We start from the raw sequence: 19,964 nt of genomic DNA on the forward strand, positions 1-19,964 counted from the left end.
TTTAGTGACATCGCTGGACTCTGGATCATATATAGACATGGGTGGAGTCATTCAGGATCCCTCTTGCATGGATTAGAGCTGGTTTTCATCTGTGTAGTATCAGATGTGACCAGTAGCAACCAGCATGGGACGCTCAGAACCATTGTCTCTGACTTCAGCGCTTGAACCTGAGCTGCTCCTCTGAAGCCCAAAGAAACAAGGCAGATGAAAAAAAGGGAGAAGAGGAGCTGAAAAACAGACAAATAAGAACTGAACAAAGTTTCAGTGGAAAAGGGTGAGATTGCTTGTTGCTCAGGAGAGGTTTGGTAATGGGCAACTGCACCAAACCATCTATGAAAGACAAAATGACGAAGGTAAGAGCAATCCTTCTCATCTGTGTTAGGCTTTGCAGCTGGATGCAGCTTCATGCTTTTGCTTGCATTATAGATATTAATAATTTGTATTTGTGTGGTTTACTGTGCTTGGTTAAAACATCTCTGCAACTTTGAGCATGAAAGTTCATTATTGACCTTTGGAAACAGTATATGTTGCAAAACAATCCAAGCTCAGTCGCCCCCTTACTTGCTTTTGGTGCTTTCATAACAAACTTTGAATGCTATTTTGATTCATCTTATATTATTGTAAATGCAGGAAACATCAGACATATATGGTGAAATCTCTGCACTGATTGTTTTGAACCCTCTCATATAAAATGTCACACAATGTGCAACTTCTTACTGTAATAGTATTATGTACTGATACAAGACGTCAGTCATTAGACCAGACACTCAGTGGAATTAACTCAGTGACTGTCAGCATTGTAAGACAGGCAGCAGGACGGATGCAGAAGGAGACGGTCGAGATCAAGACAGTTTGTCACAGCGAGAAAAATATCTGATGTGAGTGGATTGCCTTGAAATAATAAGCAGTTTATGTAATCCAGGCTTACAGCCTCATTCTATCTAATGTTTGCATGACTAGGAAACAGAGGGTGCTAACCTTGTTCCTTGAAAGATCAGATTGTGTTTTTGTGTGTGAAGAAATCAGTCATAGAGACAGTGTGTGACTGAGAATGAGCATGGCAGGTTAACAGCCTGGTCTGTCTCTAAAGGGGGTAATGGAGGGGCCCCTCCGGGGTAAGGTGAGGGCAGTGGGCCAGCAGGGTCTGCAGCCAGAGGGACAGGAGGATCAGGACATGGAGGATAAGCCGTTCAAGGATCCCGTCGGTGCCTTGGTGAAGAACTGCAACATGCTGCACAACATCGTGGGTCCGGCCTGTATCTTCCTTAAACGGGGCTTTTCTCAGACACTCGTATGTACACAAAGTGTGCACACTGTGTCCTCACACAACCCCGGTGCAACTTTTTCCACTCGTTTCGATTCATTTTCTTCCTCACATTGTAGCTGACCCTCACTCCTGCTCTCCACCATACCAGCTGTGTCATCCCACCACATCACCTCTCTCTGGTCCGGGTCAGACGATCAAACCTCTTGGCACCACTCATGCTGAAAGAGGTCGATCATTCAGTTCCATGGAAAATTATTGACTGACTGTGTGGAGCTATATGCTAAAATGTGTGGTGCTGTGGAGGACAAGGATGAATTTCCAACCACATCAAGTTTCCCCAAGGCCCCACAGAGGGCCCCTGAGGATTCTTGGGTCACTGAATAACAGTTAGTTGTAATTTGACTGATTACAGATTTCATTGGTAATAGTATATACACCAAAAAAGCACAATATAAACTAAAATAATAAGATGCTTAATTATCCAGGAACATTTTTACCCACTCTTGAAGCTGTGTAGCGAGGACTTGTGTCTAAATCTCATTTTAATTACTTTATTATTTCAGTTGATATGTTTATTAGGACTGGGTACTTTTACAACATGGGAGCACAAGTTTGCTTCTGTGGCTCTGGGAAAAAGTAAAAAACCATATTCATTCTTTGTTCATGTCAAACTAGAATGAATTCCATTAATGTTGTTGTAAAGTCCCTTGTTAACAAATTAGAGGACGTCTATTTATAATTCAGTTTGGATTTGAGTCGCTGTCTGTTTAGTTTTATCATGTGATAAAAGTCTTTCATCAGAGCAACCAAAGTAAATAAAGTGATCTCAGAGGATTTGTCTCATATTGTTCCCTCTCTAAAGCTCTTACTTTAACTTTGTACTGAATCCCAACTTCCACTGTATGAGTGTGTTCTTTTGTATGGACGGGCTTGCGTGTGAGCTTGAGTGCTATGTGCATCCAGTATATTGACATACATCATATGTGTGTGTCTCAACAGTGGGCACGTGTCCAAAGGTATCTTTACCAACTAAACCTCCCAGATATCCTAATCTCTCGATGTTTGTTGCCCGGCAACCACCCACAACTAGTCTGGTTGCCACTTGTGATTTGTGCAATATGAATTGTCATATACTGTATATCATATTGTGGTATACAATTTAATCCATACAGATTTAGACAGATTTTCATTTCGAGATGCACCGGTTTGTCTGTCTACAGTAATACAGCTTACCGAACAAATGTAAAAACACGCAGCGCTGAATCACCGTCACTCTTCCACATTTGAAAATGTGTATAGTATAAAACCCTGACCATAATACATCGTCAGTTTTAAAACAATTTTAATGTACAACATCTCATACACTCTCTAACTCAGTTCAACCATATAACATCAAAGTCCAGAATTCAGGACTTTGGTTATACATAACTGAAAATATGTGTTTCATGATATTCCCACTCATTATTCATTTGTTCTGTGTTGATCTGATCACTTGATGTTTGTGTTTCATTTCTTCCTTGTTCAATGTGCCACTGTGTCATTATTAATGTGTGTGTGTGTGTGTGTGTGTGTGTGTGTGTTTACATGCTTGTATGACTGTTGCTGCAGTGATGCTCTAAATCAGACAGTGTTTATATCTCTACTATGCCAAACAAGCTTTCCAAATATCCTCTCTCTCTCTCTCTCTTTCTCTCTCTCTCTCTCTCTGTGTGTGTGTGTATGTGTATGAGTGAGAGAGAGAGAGAGAGAGAGAGAGAGAGAGATGTTTTGTACAGTATGAAGTGAGAGGCTAATGTGTGAAACTTCTCCCTCCAACAGGACAGAGAGCTGAGACCAGAGGAGATTGATGGTGAGATGATTTATCTACAGCACAGCAGAGTGTGTTTCTGCTTCACGTGCCTTAATGCGCCAACTGACTATGAATGTGTGTTTTCACCAGAGCTCCGTGAAGCGTTTGTGGAGTTTGATAAGAATAAAGACGGCTACATCAGCCATAAAGACCTGGGAGAGTGTATGAGGACCATGGGATACATGCCCACAGAGATGGAGCTCATCGAGCTGAGCCAGCAGATCTGTGAGTGGAACAGCAGCCTGAAATAGAACAGAACAGAACAGAACAGAGCAGAATAGAACAGAGCAGAACAGAACAGAACAGAACAGAACAAAGCAGAATAGAACAGAACAGAACAGAACAGAACAGAATAAAATAGGATAGAAGAGAACATAATTGAATTGAATTGAATTTAATTGAACAATGTAGAGTAGAATAGAATAGAATAGGAGCAGAAACAGTACAACTGAGCAGAACATAATGAAAATGTTAGTTGCAGAAAGTTATCCTATACTTCCAGCTGAGCTCCATGGTAGTCTCTGTGTGTGTGTCCTGCAGGTGGAGGTAAAGTGGACTTTGAGGACTTTGTGGAGCTGATGGGACCCAAGATGCTGGCGGAGACAGCAGACATGATCGGAGTCAAAGAACTACGAGATGCATTCAAAGAGGTCAGGATATACATGTTGTTAATTAAAGCTGGCTGTTGGAACATTTTGTTTAACTCTAACCTCTGATTCATTTGGAAACAATGAAGAGACAAGAGCGCAGGCGAGGCTAGCTCCAGGTTTAGCAAGATCCACACAAGATGGACAGATTTTTGATAGGGAACAAAATAAAGCAAAGTTAACCGTATATTTTTTTTATTTGTACAACAGAGACTAATAAGAACCGTGTGGAAAGAAAAAGGCAATTCACATTCAGCTTTCCCCCTGTCATTTGTCCTGTGATGTGATCCTCAGTGTCTCCCTTTGTGTCCAGTTTGACTCTAACGGTGACGGGCAGATCAGCCTAACGGAGCTGCGTGAGGCCATGAAGAAGCTGATGGGAGAACAAGTGACCAACAGAGAGATCAACGAGATCCTCCGAGATGTCGACCTCAACGGAGACGGTCTGGTGGACTTTGAGGGTAAGAGAAATCCTCTTTGCTTTTATGGAATGTCTTTGGCAAAGATGTTCATCCTCATCTTCCTCCCCCTCACTCCTCTGTCTTGTGTTTTTTCAGAGTTTGTGCGAATGATGTCCCGCTGACTGGTTCAGCTGCCCACATGTCAGATGGACAGACAGACATTATGCAACTGCTGGATAAGAGAACACACTGCACATGTGGTGACCATTCTTCATCTGCTCTTAGGAGCAGGCATCTAAAATTATATTTTTATATTAAATAAAGGAAAACGAAAAAAAAAAAAAGGCTTTGAATAGACAAATAGCATCCAGCCTACAAATAACATGACTGTCCACTTCTGATCTCACGGTGCAACACTATAGAGCATTATAACAGCTGTGAAACATATCAAAAGCTTCATAGACTTTGTGTTTTTTAGATGTATTTTTATATATAGGTGTTTGTCCTTTGAGTGTAAAATCTTGTTTGTAAAACTCTTAAGTTTTTTTCATTAAAGAAATGTACAAAAATTCAATGAATGGGCAAATTATTCCAACCAGGTGAACTTGTGAAAGATGTGACATCCAATGACCTTATTAAGCTCCATAAATACAGAGTTTGTAACGTCAACAGCATGCAGCACAGTAAATCGAGTACATTGGCAAAAGAGAAGTTTGGGGCCTAAACAAGAGCATACACTGTCTGTGCTGAAGTAAACATAGTGCGTATGAAAATATCAATAGTTCCAAACAAGTCAGAGGGTACACATAAACATGAACATATTTAGCATATTTAACGTTTCCTCTCTTGCGTTACATGTAAACTTGAAAGTTCTGACAGAATCAGTCTTGAGTGGAGTTGGGTATTAAACAGTTATGAGAAGCACAGGGAGCTGCTTTTACTTTAACTTCAGGGCTGATGTTAGCATCTGTGATCCTACTGTTAAAACTAACATTGTTTCAAAGGATAATATCAGTAACACTGTATCGTTCCACAAAGACTAGAGCCTCTGTGGCACACTGCATCAACGATAAGCATTCACAAAGTACAGTAGCTTATGTGGCTGATGGTCTCTCCCTGTCCAGCAAATATAAGGGACACGTGGAGGACCTGAGGACCTGACCCCTGGGACACAGCTGTCTCTCATCTTAATGCTGTTTCTGAGCAATGAGCCTGCAGTGCACAAACAGTAAGTTCAACCACAGTCTCAAAGAAGTTCAGTTACAGATTTTCACTGTAGACGGAATAAAAAAATTATTTTCTAATTAAATTGTATATATATATATATATAATATATAAAATTCATTTCATATATTGTATATATTTATTCTACAAATGTTCTACAAATTATATTGAAGTATAAACACTGACTATAATACATGTGGTCAGTTTCAAAACAATGTAAGTATAAAGTGTAAATATACAACAGCTCGTTGTCAGGATGTTGAGGTAAGTTGGACCCAAATGCAGCCAACACATGGGAGACGGTGCAGGCAGGTTTATTTAACAAAGAACAGACATGAACAGACGTGAACAAACCCTGAACTAAACAGACGAACCAACACAGACAAAGGGGAGCACAAAGACTATATAGACACAGGAGGCAAGGTGATTGCACACAGGTGAAACACATTAGGGCGGGGCAGACAATCACTACACAGAAACGAGACCAAGACAAGAAGCATAACACAGACACACAAGGAAACCAATACAAAATAAAACAGGAAGTGCAAAAAGTCCAAAATAAAACTAACAAAAAGTGTCTGCCATGGCAAAACATGACACTCGTACTCTCTCTATCTCAGCTCAACCATATAAAGCACTTTGGTTACACGTAACTGAAAATATGCGTTTAATAATATTTCCCGCTCATTATTCATTTGTTCTGTGTCATTTTGGTCACTTGATGGCAAAGTTTACTTTGAATTTTTTATTTGTAAAACAGAAACTAATAAGAAACGTGGGGTAAAAAAAATGCAATCCAAATTCTTGAAGTGTTATTTAAATAAATTCAACTTTCCTACATTCGTTTGTACTGTAGTCTCCCCATGTTGTTGTTCAGGTGTCAGGGTGGGGGTGTACATTTTTTTCAGTTTGCAAAGGAGGTCATGTCAGAAAGGTTTGGGAACTAGCACAGCATTTCTTGCTTCATGACAGCGAGGGAGATGGCAATGCAGACTGCACTGAGAGCAAACTAATCCATTTCCTCAGATGCCCCCGTGTATTCAATATGAAAGTATAAAAAGAAGATATGATTCAATTTAGATGTGATGTGATCCTATCAGCAGAAAATTCGGTCTGTCCTGTTGTTTTCTTACAAAGCCTGTGTGACACAATCTGGCAACTATGTCACATGATCAGCTTCACAGGACTGATACTGCCCTGTTGGCCAACTTTTCTATACACTACACACTTTCTTTTTTTTTTTTTAAACAAAACACTACTTGATGACAATGCAAGCCTTTTAAATCCCATTCAACATGAGCATAATAGGACTGTTTATTTGCCTTACCACATTTTCACAAAGAAAACTATGAACAAATAACTACTGGTTAAAGTTTTAAGTCAATCATGAAATAATATTTGATGTCCAGTTAGCATCCAAAATACTGAGCAAAAAACCAGCGATTGATAAATGATCAAATCTGATTATTCATCTCAACATTTTATTTTACCAGTTTTGTTCACTAAGATTTTCATTCGGGGGATTTTTCAGTAATAAGTAACAAAGACAGCATCTTTGAAATCAAGATTTTCCATTTTATTGAAAACTTGGCCAGGATTCTGTACAGCAGAGAGAGTGTGCAGTGCACAGGGGCAAGAAGACGGGGGGTAGGGGGCTCAAGGGACGTTTCCCATGGTGCATCATACCCTGAGCCGAGAATCGTGTGTAAAACAGCAAGAGGCTTTGTGCTCCCTCTTTGGTGTCTCAGATGACAGTGGAGGGGAATGAAGTGAGGGACTAAAAAAGGGTGAAAGGGGGGGAAAGCAAAGCTCAGCCCATAGGGGAGAAAGAGAAAAGTAGAGACAGAGAGGAATGGAGGATGGTCCTTCCACTGAGGTGTTGTCTCCGATCAGGGGCAGATCTAGATCCTCACCCTTCCCCTCACTGCATTAGACCGTTTAAGGTACTGAGGTAAAGGCCTCAGACATCTCTCCCCCTTTCCCTCTTCCTCCGCCCCTCTCCCTCACCTCCGCTCTTTCTCTTTCTCTCCTTGCCTGAACCTCACTTGCTGGCCATGGTGTAGCAGCCCTGTTGGTGCCACTGCATGTCACGGATACGCCTCACGGACTGGAACTGAGGATGGCGGGCGCCATACTCGTTGAAGTGCCTGAAGTCGCCCTTCTCCAGCAGGTACTGGCTGCCACGGTATCCAGGGAACTGGTATCCCACCCAGCTGGGAAAGACAGAGGAAAAGTGTCAGTATAGGATTGATTTTATGTCTTTTTATGTCATTTGAGTCCTGCCTTTGAGCTCTCAACCTCATATGTGAGCTGCAACCACTGTACAGTCATCTGCAGCAGACACTCACGTTCCACAGCTGACAATGATACTGCCGACTCTGTCGGTGAAGCCATAGGAGAACAGGCTGGGAACGTCATCGTCCATGATCTCCATCTTGCGGCCCTTGAACTCTCCCACCTCGTACAGGCAGATCTTGTGCTTCTCAGGGTCCTGGAAGAGAGAAATGCATGGGGAAAGATGAGGTCAGAGAAAAGTCTAAAGCAAAAGAGACAGAAAAAATAGACAAGAGAGGAATGAAACAGATAAAAGATGTTTTTTTGTTTTTTTTACCATTTTGACAGGCCTGAAGGACAGCAGGTAGTCGTTCTTCTGGCAGTTGCTCCAGGAGTCCCAGCGAGGATACTCTCCCTTCTCCAGGATGTACATCTCGCCACAGAAGTTCATCTGCTCAAAGCCCACGAAGCTGCAGATGACATGAGATGTTATGAAGTATCCAGGCAAGGCTACAGGATCTGTTTGAAATGTGAAAACACATAGGCCTATGTCTCCTTTGAGATACTTACGGTCCACACTCAACGCGCAGGGAACGCACGCGGTCCATGCCCAGCTCACACACATTCATGCACTCGTTGCTGATCTCGATCATGCGACCCTGGAAGTTCTCCTGGTCGAACACGTACATCTGGAGGAGACAAGATGCACACAGACAAGTCAGTACAGCAACAAACTAAATAGATATGAGCAACTTTCATCTCCGTGTAAAGATGAAGTGTAATGTGAGAGCCACCCACCTTGTAGGACATCATTCCCATCTCAGACTTCTTGCTCTGAGCAGCCTTCCCGTCAGTCTGGGAAGAAGTCTTGGACTTATCTCCACTGGACATGATTACTGGATGGAAAGAGAGGAAAAAACATTGAGGGGTACAATCATGTGACAAATATACGGGAATGATAGAGGATGTATAAAAATATATAGAGTAATCTGTATTTTCCAGTCTAACCCTCCTGCTTTGTATCTCCACACACCTGCAGGTTTACATTACGCATGTGTGCACCTTACCTGTCTGTGTGTGCGATGCCTGTGCCGAAACCTCACTCAGAGTGTGTGTGGCTCGGAGTGCGCCCATGCCTTTTATACGCTGGCGCCCACAGGAGAGGGATTATGGGGAGAGAAACAAACCTGCTGAGGTCAGAGACGAGAGACAAAAGAAACCCCACATCATCAGAGAGGGACGGACAGAGGGGATGGGCGGAGGCAGAGGACGACTGACAGAAGCTGGAGAATAGACTGAAGCCCAGTTACTAACAGAACTAGAAAAGTACAAGTTGGATTCCTGAGGTCAAGTTTAAAAGTAGTGCATGTAACTTAAACCATAATTAAAAATCTATAATTCATTTTCTATACCATAACAATCAACTTATTCCTAATATAAACCAGTATAGATAGACGGATTGCACTGATTGCAAACAGTGACATGAATTATAACCTCAGGTTTTCAGATAAGGTGGATAAAGTTCAATGTCATTTAACAGAAATGTTCCAAGCTACAACATGTTTCCAGATAATGTCAGAGGAGTTCATTCATGTCTGATACATAAATCTGAATGAAATGCTTCACAAATTAAGGTCTGAATTCACCAAACTTTCCATCTGGTAGACCCCATTGTAGATGTATAGGACCACAGACCCACATTTGTTTTATGAAACAAAAGCTAAGGTAATTTTTTTTTAATTGGTGCAACTTATAACTGTTTAAATGGTGATGTAACTGCAGGGAAATCCTTCACTAATGAGTCTAAATGAGTGAAAATCAAAATCAGGCCATGACCCCTTATTGAAAAACCATTGGTCAAGTTAAACCATAGACATCATCTATGTGCACACAAGTGTAGTCTACCTGCACCCTTGAGAGTGCGCGCACAAGATGACAATGAGATTCCGTTAAACGAAGAGGGGGGAAATGAAACCTTTACTATCCCTTAACATTTCTACACATTCATCCAGACCCACCCGGTTATCTCCTTCTGTGTGCCCCGCGGTGCCTCTGCTCCGCCGTTAATCCCCACATTCTCCACCCCGATCCCGGCCCTTTGTGCCTGGGCACGCGCTGGACTGCTGACCGGGGCCCGAACATACCGGAGCGCCTTTGTTTCAGAACACCAGCAGCACTATAGGATCTGCTGAGCTGGCCGCTGCAGCAGGACAACAGCGCCCAGCGGCCACGCCAGGCGCACCGAGAGCGCGCCGCGCTGCTGCCGCTGTGACGGTGTGCATGGTCCCAGTCAGAGCCGTGGACGCGCAGCTGAAGGCGCGCTCCCCGACCGTCGGTATAAAACTGAAGCGCCAGGTTCTCTCAAAGCTCTACGCGAGGCAGGCGGTAGGCGCGTACCACTCCCGAGCTCTTCCAATAAAGTGCCAATCTAGGTAAGGCTGCATCTCTGCTCTCAACTCAGCTCAGGTCAGACACACAGGTGCGCTCCATGCGCTTCACACAGCCACTGAAAACCAAAAGCACTTTCTGAAACACCTGTACAGTAACGGCTACCAGATTTGATCAAACTTGTAATTGAACAGTTTTAATATATTTCACTTCTATTTGATTTTTGATTGAAAAAGTAAATTGTTTTTGCCCAGACCCCACTAACTATTCAGTTTAAGAGTTTTATGAATTCTGTCAAAATATTGCAGCTAAATAAAAAAGTGTTCCTCTGATAATTGGAAGTGACACTGTGTTGAACACCATCATGCTTAAAACTAATTTAAAACAACTTGCTAAACAGGTTATTATGTTATTGAATGGCTGATGCTCTGATATATTCCCTCTCCTGCCTGGTTTTCTTTACCTCCTTCTCTCTGTCCTCATGTTCCACCGCAGGCGTAAAGATGTACAGAACTACAAGATCCCCAATGATGCAGCCACTGGTCAACTCAGGAATGGGCATGGCTCCTTTCTTCAAGGTAAACACACACACACACACACACACACTTGACTGTACTCACATCAGTGCACTCCCTTATGTTACCAAGATAAGATTTTTTAAAGGTGGATCAGGAGGAGTAGGAAGCATTTATGGGTTACACTTGTTACACAGTGTTGTGTGCATCCCTATACTTGATGTTGATGACTGCTGATTAATCCCCCTGCTCCTCCCTCACAGGTGACTGTGTTCGAGCAGGAGCATTTCCAGGGCAAGTGCCTGGAGTTCACCTCCGAGTGCTGCAACATCCAGGAGTGTGGACTGGACAACATCCGCTCCATCAGGGTGGAGAGCGGAGCGTAAGTCTCACAGACTTTGACTCTGTCAACAAGACAAAAATAAGACCCAGTGCAGTGAGTGTAGAAAACTAAATGAAATGATCGTCAAGGTAAACTATTATCTCCTTTAATACATCCGTCCCAAACACAAAGAGTCATGTTGGATGCTTTACGCACTGAGACAGATGAGATGTGGAGTATGTAAAGGGAGCTGAACTTTAACATGAATGATGTCCTTAATAGTTTGCACATTTGGTGTATCTGCCTGTTTAAAAGATGTACAATAACTCTCCAAAGGGCTTCTAATTTAGGGTCTAAGTTAGATTACACAAAGAAACTTCCTCAATTTTGTACACAATAAAGTGATGTGTGTGTATTATCATGTAAACAGGCCATTCTCTCTCTCTCTCTCTCTCTCTCTCTCTCTCCGTGAAGCTGGGTGGGTTTTGAGCACCATGACTTCCAGGGCCAGCAGTTCATCCTGGAGAGAGGAGAGTACCCCCACTGGGACGCTTACAGCGGTTCCCTCTCCTACCACGTGGAGCGCCTCATGTCTCTGCGCCCCATCTACTGCGCCGTGAGTACATCCTGACTCCTAGTGTTCATGTGACAGTCAGCAATTACCTCGGCAATCCAAAAAAAAAGACAAATGTTTCTTTCACCCTTACAGTCCCACCAGAGTAGTCGCATGATCATCTTTGAGAGAGAGAACTTCATGGGCCGCAGTGTGGAGATCTGTGACGACTACCCCTCTCTGCAGGGCATGGGCTGGATGATGCCTGAAGTTGGCTCCATGCATGTGCAGTGCGGCGCGTGAGTTATCACAAATTTGTCGGTGTAAATTTGATGGTGTAAACTGTACCAGTGGGATGTTTATTTGCAAAACCTGAACAATTGTCTCTATAAATGATCCTTCAAGGAATGTACACTTGACCATCCATTAATATTTATCAACATTGATCTCTCAGTTAAACTGAGTTTTCTTACATTAACTCTTGTGTATTTCTCTATTGCTTTTTCTTTCCTATCCTTATTTTCTCTTGCTTTAATGACCCAAAATCACCACATGGACCATTAAGCATCATCTAATTCAACCTTCACACTTCCCAAATAGACATGTCTGTCCACCCCTATAATCCCTCACTAGCTTGTATTGTATGTAATAGACATACCAGCTGAAAGCTCTGAGCATGTACTAAATCCCCTCTCTGCCACACTCCTAAAATAGTCCCACTAACCCTCACCGCTTTCTCTGTCTATCCCACAGCTTTGTGTGCTACCAGTACCCTGGCTATAGGGGCCAGCAGTACATCATGGAGTGTGAGAGACACAGTGGAGACTACCAGCACTGGAGGAACTGGGGCTCTCACTGCCAGACCCCCCAGATCCAGTCCATCAGGCGCATCCAGCACTGAGAGGAGGACAGGCTGAGACCGAGCCGTGGCCTCAGCGCCACGGACAGCGTGTCCCCTTGACTCCCCCTCTCTAAACCCATAACCCCCTCCTCTCTATTTCTTTCTTTCTCTCTTCAATCCTTCCCTTCCTCTTGACTTGAGCCTCAACAGCCGCCCCAACCTGAGTCAACACTACCACTGATTTACAGCCGCTGCCAGAGTGTGATAAGAGACAATATCGCACTGTTAAAGCACAGGGAAACACACGCTCCACACATACACACACACACGCTGACATAACTGACACTCACACAGTGTCTTTTTACTTGGTTTAGAGGTCCCTACGCTCTCACACACGCAAACACACACCTGGGCTGTACTCTCACCTGAGCTGGGCGATGAGTAGAGCATTTCCTGAGCGAGCTGGCACCAAACAGAGGGGAGATGAACGATCATGAAAACCTCACCAGCTGCGCTCACTCTGCTCTGCGCCGTGGTGCAGCTCAGATGTGTTTTGTTGTTGTGTGTAGGAGGTTGATCCACAGGTTGATAACTAATAAAACTCATTTTCAATTCATGTATTCTTGTTTTATTATTGATAAGTGTGTGAGTGATGCCTGAGAGAGCATGGGCGTTGAGACAAGTTTAGAAAAACACACATGCATGAATAAAGTGGGCTGTCCACTTCGCTCTCTTCCCCTCTCTTTGCAGAATGAAACACACACGCAATGACTGTGGTTTACTACAGTTCAAGTTTTCAAAATGGTAAAAAGTATGAAAAGGTCTATAGAAGAGGAATGTCTACATAAGTCAGAGGTTTCTGCTGATGTTGTGATTCGAAAAAATAAACCATGTCACTATTGGATGACATTGTAACTGACTTGAAGTCAAGCTGCCCACTGATGTGAAGGATGAAACTACGAGCTTTTCACAAGTCGGGTGTTAAGTGGTGTTTAAAACCACATTTGCTCAAGCCTGCAACCACATGATAATCTGTATTTAAAACTATACCTGCCTAACTAATTTAAGGTACTAAATTTATTATGGTGGTTGAGAGGACTGAACGCACGGTGACTGGAGAAAACATGACAACAGGCAAAACACAGAAAATGAAGAAAGTATCTTCACCACAACGGAGTTTACGCTCAGGAAAAATGCTGCAAATAAATCAAACATGAGCAAATTAAGAAATACATTTGCTATTTTGACAATATGCAGCATAAAAAATGTGCTGCAAATACAGAAAACACAAGCAAACAGCCTCATTTTCACTGATGTTGTATAGACCTGATACCACGCAAGGAAAACAAGAGAAATCTTTAATGTAGAAATCTGAGTCCTAGACTCAAAAGTGCCACGAGGAACGCTGTGAAACATAACTCGACAGTAAAACAAGGAAGACAAGAGTTTTCCTGGGACATTTACAAATTGTGGCAGAACAGAGGCGGACATTATCAATCGTATTTACAACTAATACAGTCATAGTCATATTTACAACTAACAAAACACTCTTGAATCCTTTGACAGATAAACCTGATTTTTTTTTTCCAGTGAATCTCCTCTGAAACTGTTTGGTTAGTGTTGTTTTCAACACTTGACAGTTAAAACAAACTTCTCTGAACACATCTGTTTAACAGTAACAAATTACTTAATCTTGCAGCAACAACCTTGTAACTCTTTATATAAAATCAATGGTTAAATATCTACAAAATACAAAAAAAAAGAACAACCCCAGTCACCTGTGTTCTCAACTCAAGAGCAGAAACTAAATCTCTGCCCACATACTATACAGTTGTTTGCTTTAGCTTTTAGTTTTTGTGCTTTATGCACAATGATACAAAACTGTTTCAGGTTTTTACCACATTACTCTTTTTCAGTCTGAACAAATAGTGAACAAGCTGCTCACAGCTTTTCTTTTCTTAAGCATAGGTGGAATCGGAAAACAAACCCCCCCCCACGTGATTGTCAAAAGAGCACAACATAAACAGAAAACATCACTTATAACAGGCATCTATGATGAAACCATATTTGTCTTGATCTCTGCCACTATTCATGTCTCTACTTGACCTTAAAGCTCATAGTTAAGTGAAACAAATTCAGCAATATTTTCTGGGAAATGGAAGAAATAATACAAAGTAAAGAAGACGAGTAGAAATGTAAATGACAATTCTGTCTGTTTGTACTGGGTCACCACAGATGCTAATGTCAGAGCACCTCAGTCTTATATTTTTGGTTAACAAGCTCACCTTTAATCATTGTAGCAAAGACCACTGATGAAGCGTAGCCTGTCTTTTCTCCGACAACATCCACGTCCTCGTCTCCTTCCCCTTCCTCGCCTTCTGAAGACTCTGCCCAGCTGATGACCTCCGGATCAGGGACAGGGCTGGAACCTCCAATCACATCAATGTCCTCGTCTTCCCAGCTTCCTCTTGACCTCTCACTTATCTCTTTTGTTGGATTTGGAGGAGGTGAAACAAAATATGACGTAGTTGGTGCCGTTCTGCTCTGGCAGCGGTCTCTCTCTGTCTGTCCTCGGCAGTCGTCTGTGTGCTTCTCCTGGTCGGTTCTTTCATAAGTGTCTCCATCCACATCGATTATGTCAATACTGCCCTCCGTCTCTTCATCCATCAAGCTTTCTCCTGTTTCTCTGAGTATGATTTCTCTCCACACTGTACTTTTTTCTTCTTGTTCTTTTATTTGCAAAAAATCTCCTTCACTGGTCAGTGACACAGTCTCTACATCGATCACGTCGTCTGCCTCCACTATTGCTTGTTCAGAGGCAAAGCCTGCAGATTTAGAGCTGGGTATGCATGTTTCAGAGGTCGGCTGGGCCATTTGCTCACAGCAAACCCTTTTGGCCACAGTGGCATCGTCGCTTGTCTCCTCCCCGGACTCTCCTCTCTTCTTTCCCCTCCTTGTGGGTCCTTGTGCCTCTTCCTGTGGCTGGACATTCAACTCTTCCTCATGTATCTCTTGATTTTTCTCCAGTTGTCCATTCGTGCCACAGTGCTCTACAGGCTGCAGCTGAATTGTTGGTGTTGAACTCCCACCATTAGATAAACTGAGAAGTTGTCCATTTTTCTTGGGCCCGCCTGGCCTGGAGCGCGGTTGGCCTGCTGAGGGTGGTCGTTTCTCTGCGAGCTGCCCCTCAAGAAAGGGCAAAGTGTCCTGTAAAGCAAATTAACTTTATTACATTTATCAAATGCCTACAAACAGTAGCGTAAAAACATGGCGGCCCTATCTTTAAATTTGAATAAGACATTTGGAAAACACATTTTTGATCTTGTAAAAAAAAAAAAAAAAAAAAAAAAAAGGTCAATGCTCACCACGATATGCGCTTCTCTAAACCTACTCCTGATGGGGTAGGTCTTTGTGCTCCACAACACTGGCTGATTCTTTTGAGACAATGTGCCACCAGGGTATTTCACTGATGATGAACTTGTCTTTATTTTTGCAGGATCCTGAAATACATGTAAGCACAGACAAACCACTCACAATCCAATGTGACCCTCATAATAACACCAGTTATCAGACTTATCAGAGTAGTTAGAAAAGTCTGTCACCATGACTTCCAGACTCTGACAGCTGTGTTCCTGCAGTTTAACTCTGACAGGCAGCGGGACTCTCCTCTCCAGTTTCACCACAGGCATCTGCTTGAGCTGTTTGTCTTCTCGGTCATGAAGGATTTTGATCTTTGCGTCACTTGTTGAGATTGGCGTTTTCACCCTCTTTCTCTCTAATGAGAACAGATATTGGCTTTTTCTTCTCTTGCTCTGTCGTTTGGTTGGTTTTCCATCAGCATGTTTTGGTGTACGAGCAGAGGCTTTGCTTGGCTGGGAACGGCTTGGTCGCGTCTCAGCTTCATCACTCTGCTGCAGTTCTGCTGTTTGCGAGCGTATGACTGGACGGGGTACAAGTGTGTTCTGTAGTCGAGTAGAGTCGGCTGCTACGGTCCGGATCTTGTTTTTTTTGTAATTGTTCCGGACAGTGTTAGACTTTATAGCCTCTGTGGGGGTCTCACCATCCTTCCCTTCCTCTTCCCTGGCACTACAGCTGTTAATGTGTCGCTCAAACGACTGGAGGAAGTGGTTCAGCATATCGTTCAGCTCTCCCTCTCCCTGCTGCTGCAGATCAGGTACCTCACCAGAAGTGGAACTGCTGGCTCCTACAGCAACAACTTGTGTAGACCCTTGAACACCTGGATCTGCTTCCAGGAGACCAGTAGTACAGCCTTGTTTGCTCTGTGTCAAATTCTTCCCAGAGGAGGCGTAGGTACAACTACTGCTACTGGCTGGAAGACGGGGTTGAGAGTGTGGAGTACTGTTGTTGTTGTTTGGTAAAATGTCGAGTCCCATCATCACTTCCTCCAGGAGACGATCAATTTGCTCAGGCTGGTCCTGGTGGGGTGGAGGGGCTGGAGAAGGGAGGGTGGTGGTGTGGAGGAGGGACGTTGCTGGAGACACGTAGGGGGCTGCAGTTGACAGCATGATGGGAGACGGAGAAGGCTGGAGGGAGGGGCTGGGGGAAGATAAGGTATGAATGTTGTAGAATCGCATGGGAGGAGGAGGAAAAGGAAAGGAAACTGATGCTGTTGATTTGGCCCTCGCCCTCTGAGCTCTGCCAACCGGGAGACCGTCCTATAACCAGGGAGAAAAGTGTATTAATTACAAAACAATAAAAATGCAGAACGTTCAAGACAATAAAATGTGTATTTACTAATTATACAGTGGAAAATCAATGAGCAACTATTGTGATTGATGATTTGCTGTTTTACTTTGTGGTCTGTGATAGTTAACTGAACGTCTTTGGGTTTTGGACTGTTGGTCAAACAAAAATAAACTGTATGAAGACATCAGTTTGGACTTCAGGAAACTGTGGTTTTACTGTACTACTCTATCTGTTATATTATAAAATATTTAATATGTAAAGAATAATATAAAGATAGTTTCCACCTATCACATCTCTGGACTGTGACCAGAGATGTGGACCCATCTCATATCCTGTTTCAAAATAAAATGCTCTATTTCATATGTAAAATGTTCTTAAAATGTTGTTTTATTGAGAGATCAAACACCGTTTTCCAGTTAAATTTTGAAAAACCATAGCAGCCTTCCCGTCTACCTCAGTGTTTTGTTGATACCACAAACAGAAGCCGGTGCTCTCACCTGTTTAAACTGCTGTGTTGTGCTCCTCCCTCCACACTGTGTGTCACCTCCTCCTCCCACGCTGTATGGCAGCATGTCTCCACTCTGGCTGACCTCCCACTCTTTGCCGCACCTTCCTCTCCTCTGATACCTCCTGGTCGGCTTCAGATGCTCTCTTGCTCTCAGGTACAACTTCCTGCCTGCAGCTCCTCCACCTTGACCCGTCCTGGATGTCCTCATCCCCCACCTCTGCAGGTACAGCTTCTGCAGCCTGCTCACCCCGACGTCCTGCACATCCACCGTCTGCATTAACCCTCCTCGCCCCCTCCCTGCCGTTCTTGCTCGTGGTCTCCTGGCTCGTCTCTCACCCGTCCCTGCTCTCCTGGCATCTCCATCCGCTGCCCCCCGCCTCTGCCTTGGTCGCCCCCTGCGGGGACCCTCCTCTTTGTCTGCATTCAGAAAGTAGTTGATGAATCCTGGGATGTTTCCTTGGAACTGCTCAAACTGCTTGCCCTGCCATTCTTCACCCTCTACAACATCTCTGGCTGCTTCTTGAGGTCCAGTCCACCAGCTGTGAGGGTCAGCGTCACACAGGGTTGTTTGGGTGGAAAAAGGCGGGAGGGACGGGAGCACAGGGGTGTAAGGTGGTGCCAAAACAGTAACAGATGTGTGTCCAGCTGTTGTGGTATCTTGCATAAAGGCTGCAGGAAAAGAGGAAGGTTGGGGTGTTTGGTTTTGCTCTGGTGGATAGACGAGGGATATAGGAACATAGGGAATTTGAGGGGGAACAAAATGGGAGTCTGTCTGCCCTAAACCTTGGAGAGCAGTCAAATCAGTGGTATCAAAGGAGGCTGCTGAGTGAGTAGGGGGAGCTGTGTTTACCTGCAGCTCCTCTGTCTGTGTCCACCTGTCTTTTTCAACATCTGATAGTGTATCCTTCCACAGGAAAGTGCTCCCATCCCTCACCTCCCTCCTCCACTTGCCCTGTCTCCCCTCATTCTGCTCAAGCATCAGTGGCTCTGTCTGAACTCCCACCTCTGTGAGCTGGCCTCCTCCCCCCTCATTTCTGCTTTTATGATCACTTTTCTTGACCTCCACCAGCCCGTGGATGCCCAACTTGGCAGCAGCAGAAATGGCCTCTTGCTTCTCCTTCTCCCCCTCCCCAGCCATCTCTCCGGAGTACAGCAGTCTGACCATGTGGAGGAGGGTGCAGGCGCCGAGTGCCCGAAACTCCAGGAGATGACTCTGTCCTGCGGGGGGCGCCGCCGTGGAGGACAGAGCGGAGGAGACATGGGGGCTGATAGCTGACAGAACACAACTGTGTGCTGGCACTGAAACACCTGGAGGACAGATGTCAGAAATGATAATGGCTCCAACAACTACATGAAACTGGAATATGTGATGTTACAATGTGAAAACGTGTAGAATGTATATGTTACATAATATTATCTATGTTTAAACCTCCTTCACTGAGTACTGATCAACTAATCTGATCTGAGAACACAAACAGCAAAACCACACACTCTAAAGTCAATAGTGAAATGTGCGTCATGTAGTCATTTTGTGAGTGTATTTATACCTTCTGCCTTGAGTAGAGTGTCACAGAACTGGCTGCACTGTTGCTGTCTCTGCAGCTCAGCGAGGAGGAGGGCTTCAAACCCTGGTTTTTGGTAGCACCACATTTCCCCATCCACTTGAGGGGAGGAGCAGAGAGGAGCAATAAAGGGTGAAATGTGATTAGACAAACCTGCTGAAACCTTACTGGCCAGAAGAAAGCCTAAAAATGTCACACTTTTCTGAGTGGCAGACAAATTTAGAAGATAAAGTTTTTGTAAGCGTAACAAGATCATTTTTCAGCCAGATAAAGTATGCATATGCACCCCATTAAAACATGATCAAAGATCTTTAATTGATTAATGTTGAGCATCATTGAGTCAGTGTTGGATTACATTGAGAGATGCTTGGAACAAAGGCAGGTGTGGTCACACTAAATTTTGATTTAAATTGATTTGATTTAGGTTTTTGATTTTGATTTTTTTTTTTTTCCTGTTTACTGTACTTTGTATAAAAATACTTTTTAAAAAAATTCATGGTATTATGTTTTGAAAGCATACTCACTTTACTTATAGTGACTAAAACTCTTATTTTGAAAAGGGCCGTTCTGCATAATGAGTACTTATATATATATATATATATATATATATATATATATATGTATACTTATTATATATGTTGAAAACGCTTTAGTACTTTTACTTGGATAATATTTTGAATACAGGACTTTTACTTTAAGAGTACTTTCACACTGTGGTGTAACTACCTTTTTACTTCTGCAACATATCTGAATACTTGTTCCACCTTTGCAAATTACTACAATTACTGCTCTGTTGAAGTTAACCTCCCTTCTGTGTTTTACCCAACCAAACTTATACGTTTTTTATTGGATAAAATTAGCAATAAAAAGTTTCCTGAGGCGGGACAAAGCTTTTAAAATTGTGTT

The 19,964-nt window shown here is 43.3% G+C and overlaps 3 protein-coding genes across 4 annotated transcripts; 2 read left to right on the forward strand and 1 right to left on the reverse strand.

Annotated features, from left to right (window-relative positions):
* Nucleotides 1-318: 318 nt before the first annotated feature.
* Nucleotides 319-4,548, forward strand: LOC111232665 (calcium-binding protein 2-like). The gene is made up of 6 exons (XM_022760283.1): nt 319-353; nt 3,086-3,116; nt 3,207-3,341; nt 3,657-3,766; nt 4,077-4,224; nt 4,321-4,548. The coding sequence occupies exons 1-6, from the start codon at nt 333-335 to the stop codon at nt 4,344-4,346; spliced, it is 471 nt and encodes a 156-aa protein (XP_022616004.1). The 5' UTR covers nt 319-332; the 3' UTR covers nt 4,347-4,548.
* A 2,336-nt stretch (nt 4,549-6,884) lies between these two features.
* On the reverse strand, nt 6,885-15,181 carry LOC111232425 (beta-crystallin B1-like). 2 transcript variants are annotated; one of them, XM_022759935.1, is made up of 7 exons: nt 14,567-14,616; nt 8,730-8,849; nt 8,461-8,558; nt 8,233-8,351; nt 8,000-8,132; nt 7,737-7,879; nt 6,885-7,601 (listed from the first exon to the last, which is right to left on the reverse strand). In XM_022759935.1, exons 2-7 carry the CDS (start codon nt 8,794-8,796, stop codon nt 7,430-7,432), a joined length of 732 nt encoding a protein of 243 aa, XP_022615656.1. In that variant the 5' UTR covers nt 8,797-8,849; nt 14,567-14,616; the 3' UTR covers nt 6,885-7,429. The 2 variants fall into 2 exon arrangements, with proteins under 2 accessions (XP_022615656.1, XP_022615657.1); XM_022759936.1 differs by lacking the exons at nt 6,885-7,601; nt 7,737-7,879; nt 8,000-8,132; nt 8,233-8,351; nt 8,461-8,558 and having other exon boundaries at nt 8,804-8,852; nt 14,567-15,181.
* LOC111232426 (beta-crystallin A1-like) lies at nt 10,554-12,341 on the forward strand. Its single transcript, XM_022759937.1, has 5 exons — nt 10,554-10,628; nt 10,829-10,947; nt 11,362-11,503; nt 11,597-11,739; nt 12,194-12,341. Exons 1-5 carry the CDS (start codon nt 10,554-10,556, stop codon nt 12,339-12,341), a joined length of 627 nt encoding a protein of 208 aa, XP_022615658.1.
* Nucleotides 15,182-19,964: the final 4,783 nt, after the last annotated feature.

Source organism: Seriola dumerili, unplaced genomic scaffold (genome assembly GCF_002260705.1).
Source record: "Seriola dumerili isolate Sdu_G_001 unplaced genomic scaffold, Sdu_1.0 BDQW01000331.1, whole genome shotgun sequence".
Taxonomy (NCBI): domain Eukaryota; kingdom Metazoa; phylum Chordata; class Actinopteri; order Carangiformes; family Carangidae; genus Seriola; species Seriola dumerili.